The 14,281-nt window shown below is 44.0% G+C and overlaps 1 protein-coding gene and 1 pseudogene across 7 annotated transcripts; one reads left to right on the top strand and one right to left on the bottom strand.

Annotated features, from left to right (window-relative positions):
• Positions 1-454: 454 nt before the first annotated feature.
• LOC125548866 (ammonium transporter 3 member 1 pseudogene) lies at positions 455-2,558 on the top strand (annotated as a pseudogene).
• A 1,215-nt stretch (positions 2,559-3,773) lies between these two features.
• XRCC2 (homolog of X-ray repair cross complementing 2 (XRCC2)) lies at positions 3,774-10,667 on the bottom strand. 7 transcript variants are annotated; one of them, XM_087513574.1, is made up of 13 exons: positions 10,255-10,665; positions 9,595-9,742; positions 9,105-9,247; positions 8,402-8,472; positions 8,119-8,175; positions 7,123-7,263; positions 5,857-5,962; positions 5,623-5,659; positions 5,372-5,481; positions 5,081-5,274; positions 4,795-4,890; positions 4,586-4,673; positions 3,774-3,955 (listed from the first exon to the last, which is right to left on the bottom strand). In XM_087513574.1, exons 1-10 carry the CDS (start codon positions 10,453-10,455, stop codon positions 5,251-5,253), a joined length of 1,038 nt encoding a protein of 345 aa, XP_087369700.1. In that variant the 5' UTR covers positions 10,456-10,665; the 3' UTR covers positions 3,774-3,955; positions 4,586-4,673; positions 4,795-4,890; positions 5,081-5,250. The 7 variants fall into 7 exon arrangements, with proteins under 7 accessions (XP_087369700.1, XP_087369701.1, XP_087369703.1 ...); XM_087513575.1 differs by having other exon boundaries at positions 3,774-3,950; XM_087513577.1 differs by lacking the exons at positions 3,774-3,955; positions 4,586-4,673 and adding an exon at positions 3,969-4,099 and having other exon boundaries at positions 5,174-5,274.
• Positions 10,668-14,281: the final 3,614 nt, after the last annotated feature.

The following is a 14,281-nucleotide window of genomic DNA, read 5'->3' as shown; positions in this document are numbered from 1 at the left end:
ACGTATATAAAGTCGATTGTGAATGACCCCGAAGTAGTAAGATTTCAACGAAAAACATCCAGTCTTTGTATCAGATTAATCAAATATAATATGGACAGAAGATTTTGTCAAACGAGGGCCAACGGAATCCTCTCCGAAAGAAATATCCGACGGAGATGATCAAAGCACATGTTTTTTTTGTGAGTACGTCAATGGTGTACCTTAATTTTATATAGAGATCACGCACATGCTCAAGTGTATCATTTTTAGGACGTATAACGCGGTATAAGGTCGGATAATGTTCCGGGAGAATGGTGTTGCCTAGCCATTTATCCTCCGGGAGAGAGACTGGATGATCTCTTCCTTCCCTACCTCCCTAAGTCCCAGCTGTTCAATACATGTTTCATCTTTGGCATAGGATCCAGCTCCTCATGTCACCCACCGGCCAGTTCATCTCTTTCTAGGCACGCCCGCCATTCGTTTGCCCACATGTCAGCCATGGGTCAGCTGTCCTACGCCAGCTGGGACCGAAAACGGTCGACCTATATATAGAACCGGGAGCGTCGCTTAGCTTCAGTCGTCACCACCACTCACCACCCACCACTACCATCTCCGGCTAGCCGATAGCGGACAGTACCTCTAGCTGCAGGCGAGCTCGGGGCGGGCCTGCCGGTCGAAGTAGCAAGATGTCGACGGCCGCGGATTACAACATGTCCGTTGGGTACTCGCCCAACGGCATAGTGGTGCCGCCATGGCTGAACAAGGGCGACAACGCGTGGCAGATGATCGCTGCGACGCTGGTGGGATTGCAGAGCATGCCCGGCCTGGTGATCCTCTACGGCAGCATCGTGAAGAAGAAGTGGGCCGTGAACTCGGCCTTCATGGCGCTCTACGCCTTCGCCGCCGTGTGGCTATGCTGGGTCACCTGGGGCTACAACATGTCCTTCGGCCACCAGCTGCTCCCCTTCTGGGGCAAGGCCCGGCCGGCGCTCGGGCAGAAGTTCCTCCTCATGCAGGCCGTGCTGCCGGAGTCCACCCACTTCTTCAAGGACGGCAGCCAAGAGACGGCCTGGATCAATCCGAATTACCCCATGGCCACCATGGTCTACTTCCAGTGCGTCTTCGCCGCCATCACGCTCATCCTCCTCGCCGGCTCGCTGCTGGGCCGCATGAACATCAGGGCCTGGATGATCTTCGTCCCGCTCTGGCTCACCTTCTCCTACACCATCGGCGCCTTCTCGCTCTGGGGCGGAGGCTTCCTCTTCCAGTGGGGCGTCATGGACTACTCCGGCGGCTACGTCATCCACCTCTCCTCCGGGATCGCCGGATTCACCGCCGCGTACTGGGTCGGGCCCAGGTCCACCAAGGACAGGGAGAGGTTCCCGCCCAACAACGTGCTCCTCATGCTCGCCGGCGCCGGCATCCTCTGGATGGGGTGGGCCGGGTTCAACGGCGGTGACCCTTACGCCGCCAACCTCGACTCCTCCATCGCAGTGCTCAACACCAACATCTGCGCCGCGACCAGCCTCCTCGTCTGGACCTCCCTGGACGTCATCTTCTTCAAGAAGCCCTCCGTCATCGGCGCCGTCCAGGGCATGATCACCGGCCTCGTCTGCATCACGCCCGGCGCGGGTCTGGTCCAGGGGTGGGCGGCGATCGTGATGGGGGTCCTCTCCGGCAGCATCCCGTGGTTCACCATGATGGTCGTGCACAAGCGGTCCAAGCTGCTGCAGCGCGTGGACGACACGCTGGGCGTGTTCCACACCCACGCCGTGGCGGGGTTCCTCGGCGGCGTGACCACGGGGCTCTTCGCGGAGCCGACGCTGTGCAGCATGTTCGTGCCGGTGACCAACTCGCGCGGCGCCTTCTACGGCGGCAGCAGCGGCGGCATGCAGCTCCTGAAGCAGGTGGTGGGCGCGCTCTTCATCGTCGGATGGAACGTGGTGGTCACCAGCATCATCTGCCTCGTCGTCCGGCTCATCGTGCCGCTGCGGATGCCGGAGGAGGAGCTCGTGATCGGCGACGACGCGGTGCACGGCGAGGAGGCCTACGCGCTCTGGGGCGACGGCGAGAAGTACGACTCGTCCAAGCACGGGTGGTACTCCGACAACGAGACCAACCAGCCGCGCAACAGGGCGCCCAGCGGCGTCACCCAGGACGTCTAGGTCGCCGGCCGCTTCCCTTCCTGGCTGTGGCTGGAGTTGGTCGTACGTTTTTTGTTTGTTACAACGTGCACACCGGGTGTTGTGGAATAAGCTATTCATTTTGCTGTTTTTGAGACGTCAGTTTGTTTTTAATTATTGTTCATTGTTTTTGAGATAGCTGAATCTCCCGACCCTCAACTTTTGTCATCCGCATTAGAATCTTCCAAGTTTGTATCTACTCCAGGTCCTGGAAGATCCAGTACACAGACATTAGATCCTGTGACATTTGGCAAAGTTATTTTCACCATATTGTCAGATTGCCATGAAACTGTGCTTTGGTCCCACTCTCTTCTGTGCCTATATGCTATAAACTCGCCATTTGGATTTTGCATTGAAAATTCGGGTGTGGGAAAAAACGATTTTCAGGGAACTGTAGTTTTCTCTTGCCATACGATATCTATATACAAACCCCACTGCCAAAGTATTAACAGCTATCGCCACCAAAAAAATATTATAGCTATTTTTCTTTTTCTTTTGCAGGAAAACTTTCGATCTACTCCCTTTGTCTCATAATGTAAAACGTAAAACAGTATAATAGAGTTAAAAATGTCTTATATTATGGAACGGATGAAGTATTTATCTTCAATCACAGCAGTACAATGAACGCCAGAAATAATAAAAATGACATCTAAATTTATAGACCACCTAGCAACGACTATAAGCACTAAAGCGAGCTGAAGGCGCGCCGCCGTCATCACCCATCCCTCGCCGAAGCCTGGCAAAACTCGTTGTAGCAGACAGTCGGAAAGTATTATAGCTATTTTTCTACCATCACAATAAACCACATCACCGAAAGTGTTATAATAATTGGATTTGCTAGCTTGGTCCACCAATAGTTGCCTGATCCACATAAGAATGTCTCTACGGACTACCATACAACATGCATTAATGCAGAGTGGGTTTTTAATTGCATCGTATTTACCCCTGGCACGTTTTGCTTTTTATGTTTAAGATTTTGTTTTCTTTGTACAAGCTCCTCACACAATTTAAATATTAAGGATTAAATTTATTTGATATAATTTGGCCAATTGGCCTCGAGACTCACGCATTTCTTACCAACACCTCAACTTCGTACATTGTTTGCGGCAACTATAAAGGAGATCGAACTTGCTAGGTCATAGATAGACCGGCCTTCTCCTTATTCATTGGATAGGGCACAGGGAAAGTCAAGTCAAGCACTAGTTGAGTGGGACACACCAAAGCACAGCGTTCGTTGCACCAAGCACTTCAACTTTTGAAGTTATAAACAGAAGCGTCCGAAGATCGATCTTTGGCTGCCTTTTTGTAGTGCGCAAGTCAGAGTGAACTATCATATCTTCAATTCTGCAGCAACACAAAGGCAGACGATCTACCTCGCACAACTGGCGTAGCAGCATCAGAGTGGCACGCAAACTGCTCTAGTGCAAGCCCCTTGAAAAATGATACACATCAGAAATTGTGATGAAGACAGCCTACGGGTAGTAACACATGGCACGAGACCGGGCAACCTGATAATCTTGATGACTTCAGAGCCCATGCGGTTCGTTGAAAAACAATGCATCCCATTTGCTGCGGCCGATGCTTTCGTATGATTGTTACAGCAAGTCAACCTCACCATCTCAACTCAGCAGTTGCGTGCATGGTTACAGAAAAACAGAGAGCGACATCTGATGTCAGTTGCAAGGCCGGCAGAAATAGACCATTGCCACTGGCAGCGGCTTGCATTTCCCTTTCGCCGGTTGATTGTACTACAATTCTAGTAGTAGTACTACATCATGTGATGCTATGCTGCACTAGAATAACAACAGTTTATTAAAAAAAAGGCGAAATGCTAGAGCGGCTGAGAAATGACAAGCCACATTCCGACAACTAAGACCAAGACAGGGTGTGTATCTTCCTAGGAATGAACAAGAAACACCAGCTGGGGGCACAAGAATCTGCAACGGAATCCAAAGAGAATAGGTACGATTAATCAGACAGCTAGAAGCTTGGGTAGAGAACTCGCAGACAAAATTTATGTGGGAAACATGCGAAGATCACAGCATCAAATGAGATGTTTTTGGCAACAAGGTTTCTCATAGTGCTGGGCGGCGTGATGAACAAAAGACAATGGGCTGGTGATATATTAGTACATAAATAATAGTTTAGACCTAGGCTGAAAACTTGGTGAATGATTCCACGACAACTAGCCAAACAGTTGGCCTTGAACAAATCAACAAGTTAAATTTAGACCCTATTTATGTCCAACGCAGACCGTACCTATCCCCATACCCTATAAACTTAAGCCCCCCAGTTTCTGGGGCTCAGACGAGTCCTAAACTACGTGAATCTGTAAAACCCCTAGGAACAGAGGAAGCGACATCTATGATGGCATCATCAGGGTTGCTCGAATATGGGCTACTACATGACTAGGAAGGTCATACCAGCTGAATCACTGGTGCCTCTTTGAGCATATCACCTTGGTTTCTCCATCTCACCTTCTGATGTTAAGTTAAACAGCAAGTGTACTGCCTAATGACCATAGAAAAATGAAACGTCATGAATTTGGGGGAAAAAATCGAACAGACATTTGAATGACAACAGTACTAAACAGCCATTAGCAGTTCAGAGAATATAAAGAAGCCAGACTTACTTTTCCCTGGAGCAATGTAAAATTGTAAATTATAATGTCAGGTCCCATCATGTGATCATGCCATGCCAAATATCAGAAGACAGCACAAACGGTTACCTGAACAAAAAAATTATCACATTCATCCGTATTTAAAAATGCTACTTCTTCTGTTAATAGTGCAAAATGATGTTCAGTTAGTCTACATTTGGGTTTTAGTGTGAAAAGTAGTCTCTTGCAACAACCAACAAAATATGAGTGTATGATTAAGTCATGCCAATTGTGAAATCAGTCAGAGGAAAACGGCAACCTTCAAAAGAATATCCCTGTTGCTTTTGGGTTCTGTGCCATATAATACCCGAGGACCAAGATAGAGATATTACTTAAGCATTCCCATACATACGTTTATCACAGATCACAACAGTTCTGTCAGGAGGTCGGACAAGTCATGCTATCTGCCAGCACAGAAACTGATAGGCTTCACTGTATAAGGCCAACACCGTCCTGATCATTGGAAAGGAATCATCTAAGTTAAAACAAACATGGAAGTTGGCCAAACTGGTAAGGGAAACTAGAAAGAAAATAAGACCCAGAAGCTTACATCCTTGATATAGAACTTCTCTTTTGAGTTCAGGGAAGGCTGCACCCACTCACAAGTATGCACAGAAAGGATTGCATTTTCCTGCTCAGAGAAAAACCCTGGTTCTTGTGCTGTAAAGGACAATCCAGTAAGTTTGCAGTAATTAGATAATTTATAATATAAGTGACATTGGAGGGGGGGAAACCCTCCTCCCCCAGCTTGTCCTTAAAGAGGTCGTGAGGGTTGAACCGTAGAGAAGTGCATTTACCAACCTAAATCTTGCAACTTTATCCTGTGTGTAACAAATGTCTGTAAAACACAAATTTAGAAAGCTTTTAGACCACTATGTATTTATCATTATTCAGATATTAGTAGAGATCACCTAGCAACATAAAGATGTGTGCACAGCAACGAATGAAAAGTAACTGAAGCTAACTGGTAATTTGTTGAAGAATTTATCATATGACATCAAACTAGCTTTTTGGTGAGGAAAGGATGGCACGGACCTGCCATGCAGATGGCATGTATTCGCGACATGAACCATTTCTTTCTTCTTCCCGTTTCGGATATCCCAAAGGTGTTGAATCCTCTGACATGTACTTTGAAGAACCCCTAAATACCATTAAAAAGGACAATCTATTTCAGGCTTCCTAGGAAAACAAGGCAGAGAAACATGTTGATTTTAAAAAAAGAAATTCATAGTACCTAGCAAACAAAACATTTAACACGGGTCATCACGTGAAATAAACTCTGCTGGTCGAAACAGTGGTCACAACTAAAATGGAAAGATTTAATGTCTTGGTAGAAACACACATGCCCAGATAGTACTGTTTTAGCGTTCTATGGTTGGAATAAATTTACATATTGCGAATTTGATTACATAAGAAATATAGGAAAAATATAGAAAAAAATCAATCACTATTTGCAAATTTCAGCTTCGCAATTCATTAGGTCCTGGCATCTCGCAATTAAGAAAGCACAACAACAAAAGCACATTCTCCTATTATTGCGGAGTGCAGACATGGAAGGGGTCGTAAGCCAAGAGATAGTCATAACTCAAAAAATTGTTGAATGTGTGGATGGGGTAGCTCAAACTATAGATTCTGAAAAGACGAAAAGGCGCTAAAGTTGTCCTGGAAACAATTATTTTGCTTAAATGGTTTGATACTGATAAGGAACTACTCAAAAGAGAAGTTTTATATTAAGGCACTACTCGACACTGTGCAGTACGTTGAAATACCTAATTCAACATGTTGGTGATATACTGATCGTGGATGGAGTATGATTTTTTGGTTATATACTGCAACATGTTGAATTAGATAAAATGAAGTTAAGGTGAACAAACTGAAACCACAATCAGGGTATCACCACCTGCCAGTGAAGAGTGCCTATTTTGCTCCGTTTTTCCATATTCAAACCACAGCAATGGTTTACTAAATGAATCAACTTTACCATACCTGATTACTGCATTCCAAGGTCTAAACACTACAGAAAAGGATTTTCTTTACAGGAAACAGTACTCTTGTACTGCATACATTCATAAATCTATAGAAAAGGTTTTGACTGTTCAGTACAAGAAAACATAATCTTAACATTCTATAATCTCAAGTTATCTAAGAAGTTCGACCTCCACGAATGATCAGCGAGATTCAAGCTGATTCGGTCAGTCCTAGCATCCAACATATACATTTACACAACAGCAGCAGAAATAGAGTGCACATTCTTAGGTCTCAAGTCGCAACAGTGTTTAGTGATAATAGATTATGGATTACCTTTGGAAGTCGTTTGATGTCGTGATTCCTTCACCATAAATAGGTGCCTTTGTGACCAACACCAAAATAGGTTGAAGTTGCAAAAACTTGTGTATCTCCTGGACAACAGTTTCGGTGATACTCTGAAATGATAGAGTTTTCCTGCAAAGACAGGTGTGAAAAGTTTGGCCAAGAAGCAGAGGGGTGTTACTAAGGGAGTGCTCAAGCATGGAAACGAGAAAAGGGATTATTCAGTAAAAAACGGAATTTGGTGTTTTTTCCTGCAGAGACATGATTCCTGAAAAATGCATAAAGCACCGAGGCCCCATTGCGCTCGCAAACTGCATATCTGTAATTAATTGAACCAGCTACTGTCCTGTTTTTTACACCCATAATGCACTTCTAAGATAAGTGTAAATATGCTGGAAATTTCTGGATTTGAAAAAATTGGGGATGTTTCCAGCACCGACATGTTTTTGACTTGGTTCATAACTCATAAGCATCATGATTACTATATATCTATATTCTGGCAATCTACATTGTTTGCATTGTTCCACTAGTTGCCTAGTTGGTCGTCGAAGTGAAAATCAAACGTACATTGTATTTTGTACTTATCATGATGCTTACTTTCTGCATTGATGATGCTTCTGATATTAGTTAAAAATATTGTTTTATTTTAACTATTACAGCTTAACTGTTAGGTTCTAACTTGTTGGTGTGTTTATACCATACTGTAACTGTTGATTTTATGTTTAGTTCCTATATGACGCACAGTATGACTGACTATTTTCATGTGACATACTACTCTTCAGTAGCATATATTTGAGATAATTCCTTATACCAAAGTAGAGATAAAGCTTTTTCCAATAGTCACATGTATACAGTGACTTCCACATAATACATGAAGCAATAACCAAATAAAGCATGCATGCCAAACCAACTGTTACTGAAGATATGTGCATAATAAGATCAGGAGGCTATCAAACTAGTATTGCATGTAATGTTTGTTGTGATCACCCTTTACTCTCTCTAGTAGGTTGAAGAGCACGATCTATCCAGTAGAATGCGCCAATGCTGTAAAAGGGGATATGTTACAGTAGAAAACAGTTAGCCAGCAACGTGATTGAAAAATACAGAAAAGAAGTGGATAAGCAAACACTATGATTCCACGGGAATGGAGCATAATTTGGTGATAACAATTTCAAGTATAAAAGGAGAAGCATCACTTTGATACAGTAGCTATAACTTCAATTGACCAGTTAAACAAAACCGAATAAATTCTAGGAAGCCAGCAACGTACCTGTCTAACATAAGGAAATATACACCAATATCAAAAATTTCGTTCCTGGCTTCAGATTGAGATTTTAGACTCTGTGAAGTCACCAACCAGATATAAGAAATACATCCATCTTACATAAACATGAAGATATAGCTTATTATGGTATACCCCCTAGACTGTTGCAAGAGACAGGCATAAGTGTCTTGTTCGTAACTCATCCCACACATAGCACCCAATAACTTTCTCTGTGTTTTGTTCACTCTTACAAGTATCTTATTTTCGAACAATCAAGCTCCAAGCATCAAACACCTACATGATGATCCTAAATATGCTGTGTTGACATGCTGTACACACCACACATATAGTATTTATCAGATGATAATGATGTATGCTTACTCCCAAATGTGTGCGCTGCTACATGCCCAAGTTCTATCATTATCACCTTTTCAGCCAACATCCAATTGACTAAAAGGGTACCAAAAAACAAAATAACATGAAAGTTGCATGAATGGGCAGCCAATGGAAATGAGAAAATCTACATAGTTTTCTCTAGCTAGAAATAGAACCTTTGGCCACATAGCAATAATGCAACATGGCCATAGCTTATTTATATGTTTCAATTAATTTCTAAATCAAGTAAACCAAGGAACAGATAACAAAAATATGAACACATCACAAGAGTAGTAACATGCTCAGGTGTATGTCACAAACATATAGGACTTGCCTTCAAAGCAGCTATAAGTTCGGAACTATTGTAACAACGGACATACAGGAAACGCTTCATGCAATCAGAAAACAGTGTACTTTCAAACAAACGGAATTTATCTTTTGAACCATCAGTTTCAAATTCTTCATGATGCACTGAACCTGCAAAGTATGAGAAAAATGAAGACATTATTATAGGCACATCTCTGCTCCATGAAAACTGGACAGTATGTAGTGTAGATTATGAGCGCAGAGAGGCTAAAATCAATGCCGCAAAATCCAACTAGGCAACAACCAAACCACTGGTAATACAACAGAGAAACAGTGCCCATTAATCCAGTTCTACTCCAACCCTATGGGCAAAAAAAAATCACAGTGCACACTATTATAGGCACTATACGGATTATTTTTTTGGTGAGGAAAGAATTCTATATTTTAGCTTGAACTAAATTGGATAAGTCAGATTGACAAATTTGTAATGCAAATTTAATAATTTAAGTACAGTGTACCACAACCCGCCGCAATGCGCTTCCTGAGGATCTGAGCCAGCCGCAGCACATCAAATCGGCAGTCCAAGTCAATGTACATGACTGCTTTCCCCAGGCCGCCGAAATAGACACCTTCCCACTCCTTTGGTAGTATGCACTGCACTGCAGACTAACATACCAGCAATCACACACTGAGCTGAGATATTCCTTGCTGATCACAGCATTTTGCATCATTTCATATGAAAAAAAATCAGGTGTTAAAACAGCATTGATTTAATCCACATTTGCATGTAACAAACACTGAAAGATTGCAGGTGTGCTAGTTCCAAGCGTATGAAGCACTGAAGGTACTGTTTCTTCCTTTTCTGCACACCGCCAATATGTTTCAGCAATGCCATGAACTTGTTTACTCTATACAAATTGCCCTGGTGCTGCATATATATCACACTTACTTTACAGTAAAGGCTACATTCTGAAGTCTGAACTGATATTATAGATGCAGATTGCCCCTGTGTTCATGCGACTTCATAAACACTCCTATCAACCAAAGCTTGCAGTGAACTGCTACAGTGTTTCCGGCTATGGATGTGAGCTGCAAGTGCGCGGTGTACTACCCTGTGGCGCTAAATGCAAACATTTCTTTGGGGGGAAAAGGTGTGTGAGCGCTGGAGTTTCGCTTACCATGAGGAGCAGCTGGGACTTGCCGGAGCCAGACGGGCCGGCGATCTCAACAACGTTTCCCGGGCGGAGCGGCGCGCGGTGGAGCGGCGGCGGGAGGAGGATGGGGGGCCGCGTGGAGAGGGAGCGGGAGAGGAAGGCCGCCGCCGTCTCGTCTACGGAGAGCCAGTCGCGGGGCGGCCCCCCTCCTGCCCCCCCGGCCATGGCTAGGGTTCTGGAGCTCTCCTCCCCTCCTTTCCACCGGATTTTTGGGCGCTCGGCTGGATCGAGTTTGGCGCCCGTGGCTCTGTGAGTTTTGTGTTTGCGCGAGCTAGCCGATGTGGGGGATCGTACGGGAGACCGGCGGAGGGCGCGTGCCTCGCCGGTAGAGCATCATTTTGGATCCCGAAATTTCAAAAACAAAACTGATTTCTACAAGTTAAAAAAAACTACGGAAATCTTATCTGGATGGCATTTGCTGGGAGAGCAAGGCATTTTGAATGTTTTTCCTCATAGTAATAGTTATGTCGGGGGTGGCAGTTTCTTCAGAGCAACATTGCATTTTCTGGAAGGATGACAATTTTGAGCCTTCTTTTCAGAAAATGTCATATGTTGGTCACCAGCTAAAACTGCCATTAAAATGCCGCAAATGTCAGCAAGATAAAAGGGTCCAAAAACTATAGGTATGTTTTCTATCCATCTGGAAAAAAAAATTAGGGGTCATTTGTAAAATGTTGTTAGATGATACATACGCCCCCCCCCCCCCCACGGTCTTATAGTTATTATAATCGATATATGAATAGGAGTGTTATATGATATATGATGATCGTTGTGGTGGGAATATATGATGACTTGTAGGCTACATTAAAACGACATATCTGTGGCCAAAACTAAGTAATCCCACTTTAATCTAGGTATTTTTATATGAAACATGTATTAAAAATATGTAGATGGAAATTTGTATGCAATATACTAGACATATATGTGTACATACATGATTTTTCACAAATTTTAGGGTCTAAAAAGGTGAACACGAAAATGTGAAACATGGTCCCACACACCCATTATGAATAGTTAATTCAAGAAACAAATACTAGGAAAACTAGTTAGTTTTTGTGTGACATACATGGTTGACTGGCATATGAAGTTTCACAAAAAAATGACATCCTTGGTATTCTAAGCTAAATGACAAAATTGAAAAGTGTATTCAAAAACACTCTTTGACGGAATAACAAGGTCGGCTTGTGTTTCATTTATTAAGAAATACCACTAGTGTCATTCTTTCATGAAACTTTTTAAAAATGGATGCAAATGCTTTCCCTCGTCCATTAATTCCGAGAAATAGAGTGTTTCGTTTACAAATACAACGCTCAAGTATCCAACAACAAAAGATAAAGATCACTACTCTCCCATGCATTATTAGTCCCAAATGTCCGCACCCGCGATGAACCAAAGCGTTTGTATCTTTCTTGATACCCTTTGTGAAGGTTGTGGCTATGAAGATGCAATTACATGATGGTTGGTTGCTCCCGGACTAATGTTGCGGTCAGGGCATCTACAACGCCGGGCGCTAGGCCTGGGCACTAGGATAAATATCCTCAAGGAGGATTGTATCTTTGATGAACCAAAGCGTTTGTATCTTTCTTGATACCCTGAAGGAGGATTGCCATCGGTGCGGACTTGTAGCGAAAGACCCTAGCATTTCTTTTATTTCAAAAGGTCCAAATTAGAAACATGGCGAGGGAGGCCATCGCGCTCCTATTCAGGATGTTGCTTTCAGGCATGTTGATCCACCACTCTTCAGTAGATCGCTCCAAGTTGGAGCCACTCCCTCACCAACCCCATGGCCTCAGGTTGTACTGATATTTGTGAAGTGTGAAGTGATTTTTTGCTCTTTTTTGCAAAAAGGGCATTGCCTGCAATTTGGTCAACTGTGCTTAGCCAACCTATCTGTGGTCCAAATCCTATTTTGGATGGCCAACTAAACAAAAATTTAACCTCCTCGAGTGCCTGAGCTTTCCAAACTGACCTTTCTGTGGAGGTGCGGGTTGCACCCAAGAATTGCGCCTTATTGGCGGAGGCCGCCGAGTAGTGGCCGCTAGTCGTGTGCTTCCAAATGATGTCACCATCGATGTCATCCTATCGTCGGAGGCTGATGAATAGTGGCCACTGGTCGCGTGCTTCCAAGTGATATCGTATTCAGTATCCTCTTGAAGTTGGACATCACAGAATATGTAACTCTACACATGACTAGAATGGCGACTAAGTTTGATACCCCAACTTATCATATTTATTTGATTTTTTTCTAGTGTGTTGTTTAGATTCACTATTCACATGGGTAGCGTGGAACCATATTTACTTTTGTATTTTCGCCGAAAATATGTTTTAACTTTTTTTAGACAAAAAGAGTTGGTTGTAACCCGCGCACCAAATGGCTTTTCCATGCTTTTTGTTAGTAGCTAGGACGAACATCTTCTCGTCATGTTGTGCACTTTTTATTTGGTTGCCTGCATTGCACCATTGGATCGTCTGCTACATGTTGCTTGGTTGATAGCACTTGTGAAGGTTGTGGCTATGAAGATGCAATTACATGATGGTTGGTTGCTCCCGGCCTAATGTTGCGGTCACCCTTCTTATTGGTAGTGGTGACCTTACCACAAAGCACAATACACGAGTAGTATGAAATACATCATTTTTGTCCTAGCTAGTAAACAAATGGCAATTCGCCCTAGCTACTCATAAACGGCGGTACCAAATTAAAGGTCTTATAGATAGAGGGGGGCGAAGTTCATCACTGCGATAAAAGGGGGAGTTCACCATCCCCATCTTATCTTCTTCTTCACATTCTCATGTTTCTTCTTCATCATCTTCCTCTTCCTCTTTTTCTTCAGAACCTTGTGTATCCTCTGTTAGCCCATTGTTGGGGAACGTAGCATAAATTCAAAATTTTCCTACGTGTCACCAAGATCTATCTATGGAGTCATCTAGCAACGAGGGAGGAGTGGATCTACATACCCTTGTAGATTGCGCGCGGAAGCGTTCAAGAGAACGGGGTTGATGGAGTCGTACTCGTCGTGATCCAAATCACCGATGATCCTAGCGCCGAACGGACGGCACCTCCGCGTTCAACACACGTACGGAGCAGCGATGTCTCCTCCTTCTTGATCCAGCAAGGGGGAAGGAGAGGTTGATGGAGATCCAGCAGCACGACGGCGTGGTGGTGGAAGTAGCGGGATTCCAACAGGGCTTCGCCAAGCGCTGCGGGAGGAGGGAGATGTGTCATGAGAGGGAGAGGGAGGCGCCAGGGCTTAGGTGTGGCTGCCCTCCCTTCCCCCCACTATATATAGGGCCAAGGGAGAGGGGGGCGCAGCCTTGGCCCTTCCTCCAAGGAAGGGTGCGGCCAGGGAGGAGTCCATCCTCCCCAAGGCACCTAGGAGGTGCCTTCCCCCTTTAGGACTCTTCCTTTCCCTTATCTCTTGGCGCATGGGCCTCTTGGGCTGGTGTCCTTGGCCCATATAGGCCAAGGCGCACACCCCTATAGCCCATGTGGCCCCCGGGGCAGGTGGACCTGAAGGAAATATGCCCTAGAGGCAATAATAAAGTTATTATTTATTTCCTTATATCATGATAAATGTTTATTATTCATGCTAGAATTGTATTAACCGGAAACATAATACTTGTGTGAATACATAGACAAACAAAGTGTCACTAGTATGCCTCTACTTGACTAGCTCGTTAATCGAAGATGGTTATGTTTCCTAACCATAAACAAAAGAGTTGTTATTTGATTAACGGGATCACATCATTAGGAGAATGATGTGATTGACATGACCCATTCCATTAGCTTAGCACCCGATCGTTTAGTATGTTGCTATTGCTTTCTTCATGACTTATACATATTCCCATAACTATGAGATTATGCAACTCCCGTTTACCGGAGGAACACTTTGGGTGCTACCAAACATCACAACGTAATTGGGTGATTATAAAGGAGTACTACAGGTGTCTCCAAAGGTACATGTTGGGTTGGCGTATTTCGAGATTAGGTTTT

Source organism: Triticum urartu, chromosome 3A, assembly GCF_056163025.1.
Source record: "Triticum urartu cultivar PI428250 chromosome 3A, HENAU_Tu73, whole genome shotgun sequence".
Lineage (NCBI taxonomy): Eukaryota > Viridiplantae > Streptophyta > Magnoliopsida > Poales > Poaceae > Triticum > Triticum urartu.
The sequence above is the reverse complement of the archived record's forward strand: the minus strand, read 5'-3'. Positions and strand labels throughout refer to the sequence as shown.

What these genes read in the sequence shown, in the direction of transcription:
- XRCC2 (XM_087513574.1), bottom strand. Translation starts at nt 10,455, where the DNA reads ATGGCCGGGGGGGCAGGAGGGGGGCCGCCCCGCGACTGGCTCTCCGTA. An exon ending in CCTACTAGAGAGAGTAAAGG is followed by an intron (nt 7,264 to 8,118) that starts GTGATCACAACA and finishes CTGTCTTTGCAG; the next exon opens with GAAAACTCTATCATTTCAGA. An exon ending in ACATCAAACGACTTCCAAAG is followed by an intron (nt 5,963 to 7,122) that starts GTAATCCATAAT and finishes AATGGTATTTAG; the next exon opens with GGGTTCTTCAAAGTACATGT.